Source organism: Agelaius tricolor, unplaced genomic scaffold (assembly GCF_023055355.1).
Source record: "Agelaius tricolor isolate 1412-34295 unplaced genomic scaffold, bAgeTri1.0.p SCAF_25, whole genome shotgun sequence".
Classification (NCBI taxonomy): domain Eukaryota; kingdom Metazoa; phylum Chordata; class Aves; order Passeriformes; family Icteridae; genus Agelaius; species Agelaius tricolor.
In genome coordinates, this window is record NW_027269285.1 from 4,700,821 (window position 1) to 4,719,242 (window position 18,422).

An 18,422-nucleotide genomic window follows, 5' to 3' on the forward strand; every position below is an offset into this window, starting at 1 on the left:
CTCAACAGGCAGTTAGTGTGTGTTAATGCGTGTCCCGCTGTGTCTTACTCAATGATCAGTATGTTAATGTGTGACCCATGAATTAGCAGTCGGCTAATGAGCCTCAGCAGCTTGGCCAAGCAGCCGCCAGCCCCCAGTGGGTGGCTGGTGCTGGAGCTGGTGGTGAGCGCGTCTGATGGAGCGGGAGATGGGGAACGTCTTCCCTCCAGCCCCGATAGCAATCGGGGCTGCTGCAGCCAAAGCCGCCTCAGTCCCACGCCTGGCCTGCAGCCACGTGTCCCCGAGAGGCACCGCGGTGGCGAGGGGCTCTGGGCTGGCTCTGGGGAACTGAGCCCGGGTCACGGACGGGGGCACCAGACCACTTCAGCAATTCTCGTTTTCGGTTTTCCTTTGAGAGCGGCTGCGTTCGTGTCAGGCCTATTTTCATACCCAGCAGTGACTCGGAGCCAGGCTTTCGGTTCCTGCTGTCGCGCTGCACGGAGGGGGAAGGGCTCTGTTCCCCACTGGGGCTGAGGTGTGTGCTGCCACATCACCAGAAACATCCCCACCGTGCCATTTCACACTGCCATTCCTCCAGGAAAGCCGGGCACAGCTCCTGGTGTCCCCACCACACCCGGCTGGCATTGCCACCTGCACCGGCAGCACCATCGCGGTTATCCCAGCGCTGCCACTCACATTTCCACCCTGAAACAGGAAGTTTCTGCCCCGGGAGGGTTGCTGGGCGGCACGCAAGGTCCCTGTCCGCCCTTCAGAGAGCCCTGGGTGCCAGTCACGGGTCACTTCTTTCCCAGCCTGGCTGCTGGCAGCCCGGGGCTCTGCCGCGTCCTCCCCGGGCAGGGCTGCACGTGATGGGGATGTGCAGAGCATTTGCTCCTTCCCTGTTTTTCATTCATATGGGCTGGAAAAATGTGTTCATGAGACGAGTTGCTGTGGCATTATGTCATGGGCCTTTTGGTTGGGCTCTTTTCCCCCCCAGCAGATGAGCTGGATTTAAGCATGTGCTGTGCTAGCTTGGCAGGAAATCTGGTGTTTCCTACTGGTTTCTTCTTCAGGGGAGGAAGGAGTGATCCCACCTGCCCTTGTCCCCAGCCCAAGCCAGGGGTGAAGGGAGCTCTTCTGCATTTTGCCCAATCATTCCTGATCCAAGAGGCTCAGATTTAAGCCTTTGTGGAGCAATGGCTGCACTGCAGCTGTGCCAGCACTCAGCCCCTCCTGAAAACCTCATGGATGTGGCTTTTATTTCTAGAGGTGTCTTGAGAAATCCCTCAGGAATGGGGTCAGGATGGGGCACCCATCTCTTCCCCACCTTACAGGCACTTCCTGCATCCTTTTCCCCACTGCTGCTGTTCTTGGCCACATTCTGGCATCCCCTGGCACGTGGCTGGCGGTGGTGGGCGCTCTGCTTGCCCAGCAGCCTGGGCACAACAGAACTGCAGATACCCAGACTGGAAAATCCCTGGGCAGAAGTTACCCCATGTGAGTCAGGCTGGGTCTCCGTGGCATTAGCCCATGGAGCTGGGGGTGAAGCCAGTGGTGAGGTTTCCACCACTTCCCTCAGCTGCAGCCCAGAGCTCTCAGGAACTCTCAGGAGGGATGTTTCCCATGACAGCCATTCCCACTTTGCTCGTGTTCTCTTTCCTTTGGACTTTCCCCTGCACACGATCATTCCTAAAGGAGAGCCAGGAGGTTGGGAATGTTCCTGTGGTGACACTCGCAGGGATTGCTCCTGGCTGGATGTCACAAGCAGCAAAAGGCTGTCCTGGGAAAGAGGGTCCCCAGCAGAGGGGAAAGAGGGTCCTGGAGCTGCTGAGCTGGTGTCACCTTGTCCTTTGCCCACCTTGGTACCATAGGACACGTTTTATAGCTGCAGAATCAGTGGTTATGAATCTGTTGATCCTCAAAATACTAATTCCTGTGATCACCCTGCTCACACCACCTCCCTGCAGCAGCAGCTGCCTCTGTGGGGAGGACAGGGCTTCTCCTGCCATGCAGGTACAGGGGGACAGGAGGATTTCAGGGGGACACCTACCAGCAGAGGCAGCCCCAGGTGCGGGTGCACGAGGGTGCCTCGCTCCGGCAGCAGCCGAGGTGGAAGGTTGGAGGTCAGAGGAGGGTCAGGTTTTTGACACGCACAGCAGAGACACAGTGGTTAAAATTAGCCTCAGAGAGGAAACTGGCAGTGCTGTGGAAGAGCAGAAGTTTCCTCTCACGGCAGCCTGGTGCAGCGAGGCCAGTGCCACTGCCAGCCCTGGCTCACCGAGGCACCATCAGGGACCAGGTGATGTCCACCTCACCAGCACCTGGCCTGGCATCACATGGTGTGTGTCCTGGCTGTGAGGACTCTCCCCAGCTTCCAAATCCCAGTCCTGGCAGCCTGCAGAGACCTTTTTGGGATGGGGGTCTCTGAGACTGCTTTGGTCTACAAAGCAAACCCAGGGTGGTTTGGGGGCAGGGGAAACTCAGGCGTCAGCACAGACTTTGTGTCCGTAGTGTGTAGCACTTTTAATCTCGTTTGCTGACTTTCTCCCTATAAATCTGCAGCTCCCTGGGGGTGACACCAGTCAGCAGGAAGCACCAGGGGAGAGCTGTGCAGGTGCAGAGCCCTGCTGCAAGGGGACAAGGGCTGAGCCAAGGCCAGGCGTGGCAGAGGTGCCGGCTGAGGCTGTGCCGCGTGGGACAGGGCTGCGGAGGCACCGGGCTCCCGTGCTCTGGAAACTCCATTTGAGAGCCTCATAAATTGGATAATTACCCAAGCTATTGAGTTTCCTTCAGGCCAGATCCGTCCCAGCCTCCCCAGCAGGGCTCCCCAGTTGGTCTGTGAGATGGGCCTGTGGGACGGGGGCGGGCTGGAGGTGAGATGGGGCTCAGGTTTTCTCAAATGCCCCCACTCTCTCACTCTCACACCTGCATCCCTCCACAGCTCTTAGGGGGGAAAACCAGCAATGAAACCAAAAGGAAGCAGAGGGATAGGACACATCATTGATCTCTCCCTGATGGTTCAGCAGGATTTTCCCCCATCTGCTGGGGCTGGGCAGGGGGCTGGCTGTGCCCTGGGAGTCCTGCAGCCCTGGAGTGCTCAGAGGAAGCAGGACAGGATCGGTGCTGAATGTCCTGACTTTGCCTGCCTCCTTTTCCCTGGGGACTACAGAGCAAGGCAAAGCCTTTCCAGCCATGTTTAGAAGAGGGGCACCCCTCACATCCCTGTGGTGCTGCCTGCATCCCACTGGGCCTTCTATCCCCAACATTTCCCCCTGGTCGTTACTCATCCGCTCCCCTTTGCACTGACTTTGTTTTCCTTTCCTTCTCCCCAACCCCCTCGTCCTCACCCCGTAGGTTATTGCAGCCGACTGCAAGAGGGTCACAGTTCTGAAGTATTTCCTGGAAGCCCTTTGTGGACAAGAAGAGCCTTTGCTGGCATTCAAGGGTGGAAAATATGTGTCAGTGGCACCCGTCCCAGACGCCATGGGAAAGGAAATGGGAAGCCAAGAGGGAAAACAACTGGAAGATCAGGTACCGTGCGGGAAGAGCGCGCCTCGGTGAAGGAAGAATCACCCCTGTGGGGCCCAGCCTCTGCCTGCCCTGCAGCTCCCGCTATTTATAGCTGGCCTAGCTGCGTGTGCATTTTATGGGGGGAGGCAGGGGGGGCAAATGGTGCACAGCCCTTGTCTCCTGAGTGTGCTTCGCTCGTGCCCTTTCCTGCCAGCCCGGCCCGCCCGCCTCTATCTCGCGCCGCTATGAGTTCCAGATGCTGCTTTTTTCATACCCAGGGTGGGGGCAGCTTTAATAACGTGCAGCACCACGGCCCCTGGAGAGGAGGTGGGCGAGGGGGTGTCAGGGTTCAGCTTCAGGATCAAGTTTATAGCCGTGGAGCTGGTTGAGCAGGGGCCTGAGCTCCAGCCTCCAGCACACGTACAGGAAGAGCTGACATTGGCGCCCCGTCCCTCCCCTGCCTCTCACATCCTGATGTGATTAAGGAATTCAACTCTTGTTTTTCTGCCCTTGCTTGTTCCTGTAGGCCTTGCTTCACTCCAGGCTCCGTGTGTGTGTTTAAGGGCCCTGCCAGCTGCTCTGCAGGTTGACTCCTTTCTTCTGTTTAATCTTGCAGTTGGAAAGGCCAGGGAAACAGGAGAGAGGAGCAGAGGCGTTGGGAACGGGAGGCTGGGTGGCCTGGTGCTGCCCAGGCTCACTCTGGCTCCCCTCCCTGTGCTGGGGCCGGGCACTCAGAGCCACAGGGATGTCACCCTGAGCAGGGACAGCACCTCCTCTCTGTCCCATGGGAACTGAAAGTCAGAAAGCTCAGAGAAGCTTAGAGCAGTGCTGTACTCAGCACCCTCCTTGTCCCAGCTGAGCAGGGGACAGCAAATCCCCAGACAAGAGTTGTCTCTGTAAGGTGGGAGGCCTGGACCTTTGTCCTAGTCTGGAGAAGATGCTGGAGGTTTTCAAGCTGGCATGTGGGATATGGGAGGGTGTTTAGGTTCTTCCCAGTGTCATGACAGGGATGGTCCTGTTCTTCAGAAGGCTCCTTTTGTTGGCTCAGTCCCTCCAGTTCCTGCTGTGAGCAAGCACAGTACCAGGATAGCTCCCTCCTGCCCTGTCCCCACAGTCTCTGCTCAGCTGTAGGAATCTCTCCATGAGCTTGTTGTGCAACCCTGGAGCTTCCCTCTTGGGCTCTGATCTCAAGGGAGCTTGCAGCTCACCAGAGTGACCACCAGCACTGTGGGGCAAGCAGGTCCTGACCCCCCCAGCAGATCTGCATCAAACAGAGGCTTGTCCCAGAGGCCCTGGTGTGACACTCTCCCTCTGGCAGCATCCCCCCATCCCCTGTGGTCCAGGCTGTCCCAGCAGAGGGAAGTGAGCCTGAGGGCTCCCATCTTCCTCGTTCCCATGGCTAAAAGGTCACAGGGAGAGAAGAGAAGGTGGTTCTGTGGCCTGGGTGAAATGATTGAGCGCACGACTGTGCAGCACTGGGGTTGTTCTAAATTAAGACCACGAGTCCCTGCTGCTGACACGTGTCATGGCAGCCTGCACAGGGCAGGGAGTGGAGCCCTGCTCTTACCCTCTGTGCAGGATCTGTCTCCTGCAGCCCTCCAGGGGCTCAGAGCAGGTTTTTCTGGCCAGATGCCATCTGGAAACTCTACCCAGCCCCATCACAACCCTTGGATTTTGTGCAGAGAAGGGAGGATGGGTAGTGGCATGGCTTGAGGGCCATCCATCATCACTGGGGAGCAAGGTTGGCTGCATGAGGTGAGGGGTCTGCAGGCAGCAGTGGAAAGTTGGGCTCCTGGGCAGCACATGTGGGACACATGTTGAGGAACAGGGACTTGTGGGCTCCCCTTTGTGTGTGGAATGACTGGGGAGAGCAGCAAAGCTTGGGCAGAAGATACTAGTGAATGATGACCAGTTAGACATCAGCCACCATCTCCCACCCTCCTGTATCCCAGAGATTTGGGTATATGGGGAAAGGCCAGTGTGGCCTCCACCTAAGGTAGGAACAGCATGGCTCCTTCTGGGGTCTCCAGTTCAGGCAGTGCAGGCACACTGGGAATGGTCTGCAGAACTGGTGGGGAAGGGTCTCTAGAGAGGAAGAAGATGCAGTATGGTCTGGATGTGCTGGTGTGAGCAGGAGGTTGGAGAACCAGGGACCCTTGAATTCAGCAAAGACAAGGTTCCTGGAGAGCAGGAGCATGGCAAAGGCTGTTTAGAAGTAGGGTGGAAATGTTAACAGAGGAAGTCATTAACTGTTGAAATGAGTGACCTTGAGACACAGTGGATGCTCTATCATGTGGAGTTTTAAAATCAAGATTTTTGAACATCTCCTTCTGCAACATCTGTTCCAGACCAGCTGGAAGTTTTGGGGTGGGTGCAGGAATGTCTCTGGCCTACTCAGAGGTCAGAATGGAGAAGGGCACCTGAGTTAGTAGATGGATCTGAGGTTCCTGTCAGGATGAGCAGCCCATGTGCCCTGTGGGATGAGGCAGCAGTGTTAGAGCAGCCTTGCACTGCCCTGGTGCAGGGAGGTGGGATGAGGCAGCCTGAACAGGGATGTGCAGCCTGAGCAGCCAGGCAAAGCAGAGAGACAGGGAAATACCATGATTTCACAGAACTGGAGGCAATAAAACATCAGTGACTCACCCAAGGCTGTGGGAAGAGTTTCCCAAGGTGAGGAAGAGGGTGTGATTTTAGAACAGAGCATAAAGCTGGGCTGCCCCTGCCCAGCCTGGTCGCTGCCTTTCCTGCCCATTATCTCCTGTCTCACCTTGTCATTTCCTGAAGGTTTACTATTTATTTGGCTTCTTTTGGATGTTTAGAAATAGTCAGTCACCCATCAGCAAGGGGTGATGCACTGCCTGGCAGGGATTTGTCTGCTGGAAAAGGAAGAGCAGAATGAGAATGATCCCTGCCACCAGCACCCTTTACAGTGACTGCCCTCCTGTTCTTTTCTCTCTTTCTGCATTTCCTGGAAGAAGGAGGATGATGTGAGGATTGAGGCCTTTGAAGATGACTCTGAGACTGAAGGCAGTGGAGGAGAGATGGACATCAAGGAGCTCAGAGCCAAAAAGCAAGCGCTGGCCAGGAAAGTGGCAGAGCAGCAGCGCCGCCAAGACAAGATTCAGGTAGGATGGGCTGATCCCACCTTGCTGTGCCAGTGGTGCACAGCTCTTTTCCTACCATGCTTCAAAGGCCTCTTGGGGTGTCCCTTGGCACCTTAAGCTTCCTGGGTGTAATGCCATGTGCTGTCTCTGTGAAACCCAGCAGCAAACAGCTGTGGTCCTTTGGAAGGTCCAAATCTGGTTTGCTGTGCCCACCCTGGGTAAGAAATGAGGGTTTCTGCCCTCACAGGCCTTGAAATGAAGGTTTTGGGGACCCACTTGAAGCCAGACACAGCTTCCCTGTGGAGCTGCCAGCACACCCAGGAGTGGCAGGGCAGTGCTTTGGCTGCTGGCTGCAGTGCAGCGTGTGCCAGGCAGCGAGCTGTGCCCCAGGCCAGCAGCTCCTCTGTGTGTGTGCCAGTGAGCTGTGCCCCCACCCAGGGCAGAGGCTCCGTGACAGACAGATTTGGTGAGAAATCAGCCTTCCTGTGCAACGGGGCACAGACAAGGGAGAGGGTGGGACGTGAACAGCAGAGTTCATGCAGGAGCCAGCGGCGGAAAAATAGTCTGTGAAGGGCTGCTGGAGCCAGAACGTTGCCATCGTTATGGGGACAAACAGACGGGATGCAGGTGATCCTGGCCTGGCCCTGGCCTGATGAGAGCGTGTTTCCCAGTGGGAGCTGGTGAAGTAAACTGGTTGAACTGGGAGCAGATGCACCCTGTTGCTTTAAGAGCGATCTCACATGCATGGATGGCTGTTGGCTGCCTCCTCGCTCGCAACCCCTCTTCCTCCAGCCTCACGGCCCAGATGAGGATTTCTCAGCAGAGGAAAAATTCTCCCTGGCTCCCCTCCCCCTCACCTCCGCCCTCTCTAATGCCCAGGGCCCTTCACTTCCATAATTCTTCATTTTCCAGCCTTGAACGTAAGCCAGACACATCTGTCTGGCCATATGCGTGAACTCTGCAGTGTGTGCCGAGGTGGTTGTAAAACAGGGCTGCTGAAGGCCCTACTGGGAGAGCCTGCACATGTGTACCCTCGGGCTACTGGCGCCGGGCCCAGAACCACTGCGCTTCGCTTTTCCAAACCCACCCCAACCTTTGCAGATTTCGCCTTTTTTCTCTTTTTTTCCCCCCCCTTTTTATTTTAGTTTTTTTTTTTCATTTGAATTCGGAGCAATCCATATCAAGGTAGAAGTTTGTGTGCTGGGAGGGAGGGGCCGCCCCCACAAGCGAGTCCATTATTGTTGGCAGGTACCTGGGTCACGTTAATGCGAGGAGGAAGAAAAAGCAGCAACAAAAAAACGAGTGAGAGATTGGAGAGATGGGCCGTAAATTAAAGCGGCCTGAAGCCTTCCAGCCTCCCATGGTTGTTAAGCGGGAGGTGTAAGTAAATTCCCCACTTCCCAGTGCCTTGTACAGACACAGCAAACAGGAACTGCACATGTTCGGGGAGGGCAGCGCCGCAGCTGCACCGGGGCCCCCCGGGATGGCCGCTGCCCACTCTGCAGGGACAGTGGGGGCTGCCTGATGCTGTCAGGGGCTTTCTCCCCCCGGCCTGCTCCTCCCTTCCTCCTCAGCCGTGCTGGGGCCGATGCTCGCAGGCAGAGAGAGGTCAAAATGAGGGTGTGGGCAGCTTCAGGGGCTGCACAGCTGAGAGCTGAGGTGCACTTGGAGTCTGAAGGAGCGGGGTGGAGGAGAAGTCCTTGGGGCTTCAGTAAAGTCATCCAGGCCGTAGCTGGCTGGGAATGGCCTGGAGCAGAACATGTGTGCTTGCCCCAGTGCTCTCCCTGCCCGGGTACTGACCACGCAGCTGGAGCAGCAGAGGAGCTCGGGTGGAAAATGCTGCTGGGGGAGGCCAGGTTGGAGCCAGCTCAGCATCCACCCCCTCCACTTTCCCTCTTAACCTGTGATCCTTGACCTTTCTGCTCTTCCCAACAGATTTAGTGTTTCATGGGAGCTGGGGAACTTTTCCCTTCCCTGTTCCAGCCTCTCATTCACTGCCCACCTAGGGAATGTCAGCTGCTCTCCCAGTCACCCTTTCATTTTTCTGGGGACAAGGCGCAGCTCCATCCGAGTCCAGCAGATGTGGCTCCTGGCTCAGCACACAGGACTCAGCTCCCCACACAGCAGTGGGGACTCAGGTCCAGGTGCTGTGGCTGCCTCCTGTGGAATCTGTGATGGTGTGTGCAGTCCCCCAGGGTGCAAAGCCTTCATCTCTTGGCTGTGTGGTTCCCTTCTGTGCCCAAGGAGAGCGCAGTGTCACAGCCTCACCTGGGATTTGCAGAGTACTTCTCATGGATCAAGTCACTGCCTTCTCCCCTGCAGGTTTTCCTGCCTTTGCCCTGCTCCCCAGTCTCTGGCAGCCCAGCTGTGCTGCTCATTGACACCTTGAGGGGGATTTGAGCTTCACTGCTCTCCTTAGGCCCCTGTCCCTGTCCTGGCTATCTGCAGGACTATGGAGCTGCTGGGGAAGCACAGGTCCAGGCAGGATAAATGGCAAATGGGTGGCCCTCAGCCAGCACCAGCTTTAGAGGGAACTCAGCCCAGCTCCATTCCCCTACACAAGCACAGACCTCAAACCATTACTCTGAGAGGAAGGATAGGCCAGAGCAGGGTCAGGTTTCTTGTGTCCCTGGTCAGCTCTAGATGCAAAACAGCTCCCTGGCTCCACTGCCAGCCTGCCACTGCCCTCACCACATTCCCACACTGGGACAGAGCTGGTGCCAGCTGCTGACAGCAGGGATGCATCAGCACGAGGTGAAAAACCAGGCACATCTCAGGTGTTTAGAGGGAGGAGAGACCAGGCAGGCAGGTGGACAAGAAGAGGTGGCAGCAACACTGCTGGGGCAGGCAGCTCTCTCAGACAGGGCTGTCCCCAAGCCACAGCTTGTCCTGCTGCTTGGCCAGCCCTCGGTCCATGCTGTTCAGCGTCCCCTGTCCTTTGTGCCGCCGCTGCGCGCTGGGAGCGGTCGAGTTTCCTGACCGGTTGAAAACATCCCACCTGAAACATAACAGGCTCTTCCTCTGGATGCTGCTATTGTTTTGCTCAGCATTACAGAAGCAGCTCAACCGGGGACGGCCAATTATGACATGTCTTCCCAAAATAGCCTCTCTCCTGTCCCTTCTGAGCCCACGGAACGGCCGCCCCCTTAAGATGCAGCCGCTCCTTTGTGGCGGTAGTGTGAGTAAGTGGCTAAATTTAGCCGTGTCCCATTCACGCTCTCCCTCCCCGCAGGAACAATGCGGCGGGCGCACACGCACAGCACCTGCCTGGAGCGGGTGCCTGCTGCCTGCGGAAGGCGCACACCCACCCACGGCGGCTCCGCCACGGCGGCGGCCCCGGTGCGCTACCAGCCACGGGGCACGTTCACTCCCGAGGAAGACGCTGGGGACGAGCCTTGGGAGGAGGAAGCCCTGGAGCAGAGAGGCTTGGAGGAGGCATTGTTCTCGGCCCTGGAAAATCCGATCCCCGCGGAGAGCGCGGGGTTGGAAGGGGCAGCGGCGCCGGCTTTGGCCGCGGTTGGGGAGAGGGTGGTGGCGGGACGGAGGTGCTGGCAGGATGGTGCTGGCCCTTCCGTGCTGCCTGAGCGGCGTGACCCCGTGTGACCTGTCGCTTTTCTCATCGGCCTCTCTGCCATCCTGGCACCACGGGCAGAGAGTTCTGGGGTCCGTGTGCGAAGCTCCAGGGTCCATGTGGAGCCTTCTCCTTTTCTGTGCTGGTGGTGGAGGCTCTCAGTTCGCCCCCCTGTCGCTCTGCACAAAGTCCTGGCTTTTGGGGGACCCGTCCCCTGCCCACTCTAGGAGCCTTCACACGGGCATCGGCTTCCGGGGAATTCCCCAGGTGATCGCAGCTGATGGATGAGCTGGGAATTTGGGACTGCGTGTGCAGGAGTGTCTGCTCTCAGTGCTGCCACCAGCTGGGGCAGCCGGGGGAGCCACCTCCGGCTCCGGCCCAGCTCCCGGGAGAAGCCCCCGTGGCCGGACAGAGGGATGGGGAGGGGGCTGCGGGTGGTGGCAGTGCCGACACCTCAGCGTGAGCGTGCGGGAGGCGAGGGGAGTGGAGCTGGCAGCCCAGAAGAGAACAAGGGGCCCCTGGTCTCAGAGGTCCCCTGCCACGTCCAGCACTGTGGGGTCACCCTGCCACTGAGTTGAGCCAAGCCGAGCCTATTTGTTTAACCCAAATAAGCCAAAGCTAAAATCCGGCTGCCCCAAAACACTTGGGCCAGGGCGAGGCTGTACCCCTGCTGTTCCATCCACCCTGGTTTCCAAACCCCACCTCCCAGGTGGACACACAGGCCACCATCTCCCTCTCCTCATTTTAGGGACACTGAGGCACCGTGGGACCAGCAGCTCGCTTCTGGCAGCCCTAAAAGCACAGAAGCTGAGTCCCAAACATGAACATCCCGATCCACACCCGCATGGGACCGTGCCCCACTGACCGGCGGAAGGGTTAAGGCAGAACTGGCCTCCCCGGTTCTGCCGCACATGGGCTCCCTTTCATCTCTGGCGTGGGGCCAGCCAGCGTCCGCATGAATCACAGGCCACTCCTCTCTCCCCCAAACCCCTTGGCCGGAGGCTTCTGCAGCCTTTTACTCACACAAACAAAAATAAATCTCGCTGCCGGCCTCTGAACTCTGCAAAGGCGAGTTTCCCTCTGGCTCCCCGAGCGGCCCGGAGCTGTGCGCGGGGACTTGGCACGCTCCCCGCCGACCTCGCTCTTTCACTCCCGGCGCATCCTGTGTCCTTCTCTCACCGGGCGGCCCGGGGAGCGGAATGGGACGTGACGGCCGGCACAGGCCTTGCTGGAGGCTGCCAGGAATCGGCCGGGTACGGCCCTGCCGGGGCAAATGCCACACACGAGGGTGCTGCCCTCCCTGCCGCCACTGCCGGCCCGAGGGAGAGCTGAGCAGGTCAGCAGGTCCTGCTGACACTGCCGAAGTCACCTGCACGGGCTGGGCTGAGTCACGGGCTCAGGAAGTGAATTGGGGTGTAGGCGGGGGTCCCCTCTGCCACCAGCTCTTGTTCACATAGCACTGTCACCGTTCAGTGGAGACTGCGTGGTTTCAGCCCCACTTCCTGCAGCTTCAGGGCCATTGACCTCTATGGCAGCCCCACGAGGGAGTTGCCACTCTCTGAGTCTCTGCATTGGCCGCTGGGGCCTTTCTCTATCTCCCCAAGGCAGGTGGAGCAGGCTCCAGTGCCTCCCAGGGACAAGCAGCTCCTCCCACACCCCAAAACCCTGTGGTGACACCCAGCTGCTGTTCTCCTTGTGGTGAGGGGGCAGCAGCAGCTCCATGCTGGGGTTGGTTCCAGGTTGTCCCCGACTGCAGCAGTTCCTGTGCCACCAGCGAGTGCCAAGGCAGAGCACAGGCAGGGATGGCATCTAGCACGTGGCTGGTACAGAGCTGCAGCCTGGGGACACTGCTGTGTCCTCTGTGTGATGGGGATGGCATTGTCCTCCTGCTGGCATGCAGCAGACAGGACCTGACGTGCTCCCTGCTCTGCCTGCCTCCTCTAAGGGTTTGTGGGACCAGCACAGCCAGAAGGAGGGTGGGAGGCACGTGGTGAGGTTCTGCTTGCTGCCTTGCCTGGAGACACTTGTGGGAGGTGGCAGCATCAAGCCGCCTTGATTTAAAGCCAGATGACAACACTTGGAAATGAATTAAAAACCACTTCTTTCCATGGCCACTGCTGGCCCATGCAGCTCGTTGTTCCAGTGCGCCTCCGAGGGTTTGGCATGACTGAGGGAGGGTTGGGATCCTCACTGTGGGCAGGGGGAGCTCCCCATACCGTTGGGCAGGACAGGGTTGGTGGTCACCACGTGTGCCCCGGGCACATCTGGTGGGTCCAAGCCTGATCTCAGAAGGATTTGCATGGTGGATGTGTTCCACAGCAGCTCTGCTGTGCTCCATGGGTGACCGGTTCCTATTAGAGGCAACAAACATCAGCAAGTCCAGGGAAGCTATTTTTAAGCAGAGGAAGCACTAGAATAGCATCCTGAGTTTTTTAAGCCTGTGGCTTACTGAAGAGCCCAAGTCCTTCGAGAGCCTCGAAAGTCATACGTGAGCTCTGGGGTCCCGTTTTGGCAGCTGACTTGGGCCAGAGGTCCAGGTGCAGCCCAGAGGGCAGCCAGCCAGCCCCAGCAGACCCTCCCCCTGTGAGTGTGAGCACCTCTGGTCTCTGTGGGTGTGAAGGGCTTGACCAAGGACAGTGCTGTGAGCTTTCAGGGCTGGAACCCACCTGGTTTCCCAGCTGGATGGAGTTGGAAAAGGCAAGGCATGTGCAGGAGGTGGTAGGACAGTGAAAGAGATATTCAGCCAAGGATCCCTACCCCACAGACCTCTGGCTGCCTGCTTGAGGTCCCTGTGTTAGGACGCTGTTGGCAAGACTTATGCATCCCAAACTGGTTTGTCTCTTGTCACCTTGACCTATTTCCATGTGAAGCCCCAGAACCCCTGTCCTCCCTCCCCCTTGGCACCAGTGCAGATGATCCTGGCAACTGCCAGTCCCACAAATAGGACAATTCCCAAAATACCTCAGTTTTCAAGGCCAATGCCAGTTCTCCCAAAGCCTGGACAGGGCTGTTTTTCTAGGAGAATGTTTTCTTGGAGGCTTTTGCCATCCTGCTCCCATGCGTACTGTGGGCCTGCAAGAGCTGATGTTTGGGGTGTGCAGGTGGGATGGATGCAGCCTCCTCCCATCCCCTTCCCCTGGATCTGTACGTGCCAGCCAGGCTTATCTTCTGCTCTCAGGGTCCATGGATCACAGGACTGACATCCTCCTTACTCACCATGTGTCCTTCCTTCTCCTCCAGGCCGTGCTGAAAGACCAGAGCCAAATGAGGCAGATGGAGCTGGAGATCAGACCTGTCTTTCTGGTCCCAGACACCAATGGTTTCATCGACCACCTGGGCAGTTTGGTCACGCTGCTGGACTGCAGGAAGTTCATCCTGGTGGTGCCCCTGATCGGTGAGTAGGGCCAGTGCTGTGGTGGGGGCTCCCCCTCTCCCCTGGTGTGGTCTGTTCCTCCAGGCTGGCTCCCTCTCTCCATGCCCCACGTGCCCTCAGTGCCTGTGTGGTCTGGAGTCGGTCAGCTTGTGCCGTGGGACTGGACTTCATCCTGCCCTGTCTCATCCCAGTCGTTGCTGGCATTCCTTCAGCCCCTGTCACCCTGCTCCCTCCCTGCCAGCCCTCTGCCCACACCACTCAGCGAACTTCTCCCAGTGCTGCATTTGGGGGTGCCAGGGGGCTGGCAGAAAGCAGATGGGTGTTAAACAGGATTTGGAGGGAATTTCGAAGGGAGCAAGGAGGAGGAATTGTTAAACAATCAGAGCAGATAGCTTATCCCAGCTGAGCTGGGGCTTAGGCAGGCTGAGCAAATGGCCGGCCTGTGTCCCAGCAGCGTCTCAGAGCTGCTCAAGCCCAGCCCTTCTTTTTCTCCTTATAAAGCTCGCAGTAAAACAGCAAGCTGGTTCCCGTTATTGGTAAACACTGGCCCTGGCAGATAACGGCTGTGCTGCTGGGTGGTCTCCCGGGGTGGTGCAGCCCTGGGCCCGTGCCTTTGCTCTGGATGTTTGATCACGCTCCGGGCTGGAGGTGCCGCTCCTCCTGCCAGTGCCACCGCGGCGCCTGGCACGGCCCGGTGCCAGCCTGGCACTCACAGCATCCCCAGGGGCAGCAGGAGAGGCTGGGGCAGGAGTGGGGCTGGGCGTTGCAGAGCCCACATCCCGTCCACAGCCCCCAGAGGATGGGGACCAGCTGGGTTCTGTGGGTGTCAGGCAGTGAGGTGGCACAGGTGCACCCCGTGGCATGTGGGGGTGCTGCCCTCCGAGCCATTGTGGGGGTTCCTTCTCAGCTCTGCCTGTCCCAGAGCCAATATCCAGCTGCTGCCCTTCCCCTCAGGCTGAGCAGCCCAGCTCAGGAGGGATTCTTGGGGCTGGCACCCCTGGGTGGGGAGAGCAGGGCTGGATGCCTGCCCAGCTCAGCACAGGAGCTGCCAAGTTGCTCTGTGGCTTGGCACTGCAGCTAAGCTAAGGGAAGGCAGTCAGCAGCACCAGCAGAGCCTGGGAAGCCCTGGGGGCTGTGGGGCATGTTAACACCTGGGAGAGGCAGGAACCTGCCCTGGAGCCATGGCTTTGCCTCCTGGTGCACTCCAGTGGTTGCTGGGAGACTTCTCCATCAAACCCCAGCCAAGGGCAGCAGGACAGCTGAAAACTCTGGTCCTCCCCCTGTCCAAGATACTGCTGCCCTCAACCTGCAAAAGGAGCCTGGCCTGCCCTGCCACAGGCACAACTGAGCACTTCTAGTGCCCTCCTGTCCTGCTGCCTCATCATATGGGAACAGAGTAACTCATCTCCCACTGCTGCCACAAGCCCCCCAGAAGCACCCCAAAGCCAGCAATTCCCTGTCCATGCACAGGCTGGTCACATTCCCCCTCATCCCCCAGGACAGCCATCAGTATGGGCAGGAGGAAGCCATCCTCTGGGCCTGTGGCTGCTGGGAACAGAGGTCTTGGTGCCATGTCCCATGGGCAGGCTGGAGAGAGGCCCAGTGCCCTTCCCTCAGCACTGCTCCCTGCTCTTCCCGGGGGTGCAGCAAGGGGTTAAGCGCTTGGCTTCTCGTTGGGTTTGTTTCTCTTGCTCTTTAACCTGCTCCGTGCTCCTTGAGCCTGACCCCGCCATGGAGAAGCCAGGCCTGGTGCAGAAGCACAAACAAGCCTCCCCTTTGAAGCCTGTTTAGCTTGGAAGCAGGAAGGCGGATTTCGGGAGGGAATACCAGCTTTTCCTGTTTGATGTTCCGTTCTTGCACGGCTCCCCCCACCCCGGGCCCAGCCGTGCATTGTGTGGAAATGGCAGCATCAGGTCGGTAGCAAGAAGAGTCTCCAGCCAGGGAAGAGCAAAGCAGCTCCACGCAGATTTAATTGGAATACCCAGACAGTGAGTGCCAGTCTCACCATGGGACAGAGCGATCACGCAGGCTCCCCGGGCAGTGATTCACAGCACTGGGGAGAGGCCTCAGACCCCGAGCTCTCTCCCCGAACCCCCCAAGGAATGCATAGTTCCCACTTGAACTCAGGACTTGGCTCCAAGCTCGGAAACAATCTTCAGAAATGAAGCCATGGCTCAAACACACACACACACACACACACACACACACAGAGTGCAGAGGCTCCCTCGCACACACGTGCACACCAGCTCTGTGCACACGCAGCCCCGCACACCAGCACAGCCAGGGGACACTTGTTTGCACATCTGGATGCACGTTTGTGTGCCCAGCCCTGCTGCCAGCTGTGAGGCCAGGCATACAAGGGTGTGTCCAGATGTGCTCAGAAGCATCATCGCTCACACACGCAGAGCGGCTCTTCCAGCAGCCCCAGCACCCAAGAGTTGGTCCCTCCTGGAGTTCTGGGGTCCCTTGGGCTCGTCAGGATGGAGCAGCTGGAGTTCCCAACCCCTTGGCAGCAGTACAAGAGGTTCCAGTCAAGGTGAACAGGCTGGGAATCCACCTGGATTCCAAGCTCGTCTCGAGGCAGGACAGATGCGCAAAGCCAGATAGGTGAGGCGTTGAAAGGAGCGTGTTCCCTGCCAGGAGCACAGGGTGGTGGCTTCAAGTGGGAAAACAGGCCTGGGATTTGTGTGGGAAATAGTGCCAGGGTGGGAACTGCCTGCTTCCTGTTCCCATGTGCAGCCCTGCAGTCAGAGGCAGCAGTGCCACACGGGCAGGAGGCACAGTGCCACGGGCCAGCACTGTGCTCGGAGATAGAGGAGCAGGATGCAGGAGTTCAGGGTTTCCTGACAGCCCTGGGCACGGACGTGCTGTTGGCATGGTACAGCAGTGTGGGATGGGGGGCACAGCAATGCTCCCCAGCGTTTGGCAGGGCAGAGCCAGTTGCCCTCACCAGTTACACTGCGGGGGTGAGGTGCCTGAGCTCTCGGGGCTGACCCAGGTGACCCACGGAGGTGGAAGGCAGCAAAGCTTTTCCAGACCTGCAGCCAAGTCCAGGAGCACAGGGACACTGCAGCAGCTGAACCCAGATTTCCTGAGCCAGCTCCCAGTGCCCCGGCCCTGAGGCCTTGGCAACTTGCATGCTCCAGCAGCAGGTCACGGGAGCACCTTGTCCCATAGTAACTGTACCTCCTCTTCCTGTTTGAAGTGATAAACGAGCTGGATGGCCTGGCCAAGGGCCCAGAGATGGAGCACCGGGCTGCAGGCTATGCCCGCCAAGTGCAGGAGAGAGCCAGGAAGTCCATCGAGTTCCTGGAGGAGCGATTTGAGAGCAGGGACAACTGTTTGAGGGCTCTGACCAGCCGAGGCAACGAGCTGGAGTCCATCTCCTTCCGCAGTGAGGACACCACTGGCCAGCAGGTAAGGGGCATCGGGGAGCTCTTTGCCATCACCTCCTCTGGAAAACCAGGGGCCCTGAGGTCCATGAGCTCTGGCAGGGGGTTGCTCTGTGCCCCCACTTTGCAGCTGGCTGAGCAGGCCCTTGTGTCCCTGCTGTCACTGAGCTGTGTTGGGGTGTCTCGAGGCGGTGCAGCAGTCAGGGTGGTGGGGGTGCAAAGTTTTCCCTGCCAAAGGTAACCTTGCCCTTTCTTTTCCAGGGAAACAATGATGACCTGATTCTGTCCTGCTGCCTCCACTATTGCAATGACAAGGCCAAGGATTTCATGCCCTCCAACAAAGGTGGGACATCCTCACATCCTCTTTGTCCCTCCTCTGTGGCATTCCAGACTCCTCCCGTTTCTCTTTCATGACCCTTGGATCTGTTTCCCTCCTGCATTTTGCCTCTTTCAACACCAAGGTGCCACCTCCTGCCTCAGGTCAGCCCCAGGCTGTGGCTCTCCCACCTCATTGCCAAAATGTCACCTCATGGCACCTTGGGGATGCCCCGGCCTGTGACCAACACACCATAAACATCCACAGATCCATTTTTTGTGGTGACAAAGGGCCAGAAAATGCCTCCTCCCCATGACCCCTGATGCCTTCTGTCCAGGGCTCTTTTTCCTCTGCATTCCTGGTTGGCATCAGCCATGTGTGCTGGGACCAGACAGCCTCCAGGCTGTTGCCAGGGCGGCAGGGATGGGAATCACATCAGCAGCTGCCCAAGAAATCAACCCGCATTTGTCAGCACGAATTCTTAGCAGCTTAACTTGTCAGATTCACAGAGAAACCGTCACCAAATGTTTATGTGCAAATGATGCTGAATTTTGAAATCATGTGGATTATGGGGAATGGGGCCTGACAAGCTGACAGCCTCTGGTTTGTAACAAGGAGGCGCGTCACCAGCGCGGGGCAGAGGATGTTTATTGTTACACATTTCTTAAAGTGTCCGCGCAAAACCTCCCGCTCCCACTTGAGGCAGCTCTCAATCCCTGCCCTGCCTTCCCGCTGAGCCCCCAATTCCCTTCCTTCCAGCACAGGCCAGCCAGGTGCTTGCCCACCATCCCCAGCCCCAACACCGTGACCATAGCCCGCATTCCTGGCCACCCTCCCCTTCCCCTCGTCCTGCTGCTCCCTGCGCAGCCAATCTGGGCCCATGTTGGGCTCCCATAAACTCTGTTTTTTCCATTCCCGTCCTGGCTCGGAGGCACTGTGTTTCCTGTGCTCATAGGAACAGTGCTCTGGTCACAGGACCCAGCTGCTTACACATAGCCCATATGCTTCCCCTGCCTCGCAGACACGTAAGCGTGGCTCCCACATCCCAGCCCGGCGCGTTGCGTGCGGGGCAGCTCATCCATCTGGGGGCAAGATCCCTCTGGTTCTTTCTCAGGCATCAACTCCCAGTGTCTGTCTGAGCCCCAGCCAGAAACGCCTCGGTGTCAGTGGCGACTCC

General features: G+C 58.4%; 1 protein-coding gene across 3 annotated transcripts in view; it reads left to right on the forward strand.

Annotated features, from left to right (window-relative positions):
- SMG6 (SMG6 nonsense mediated mRNA decay factor) overlaps positions 1–18,422 on the forward strand; it is a 108,092-nt gene that overhangs the window by 87,270 nt on the left and 2,400 nt on the right. For 2 of the 3 annotated variants that reach the window (XM_071447914.1, XM_071447912.1), the window contains exons 14-18: positions 3,334–3,510; positions 6,465–6,614; positions 13,405–13,558; positions 16,743–16,954; positions 17,191–17,272. In XM_071447914.1, coding sequence (XP_071304015.1) covers positions 3,334–3,510; positions 6,465–6,614; positions 13,405–13,558; positions 16,743–16,954; positions 17,191–17,272 — 775 coding nt within the window. The remainder of the gene's footprint in view (positions 1–3,333; positions 3,511–6,464; positions 6,615–13,404; positions 13,559–16,742; positions 16,955–17,190; positions 17,273–18,422) is intronic. The other variant, XM_071447913.1, reaches the window with a different exon arrangement.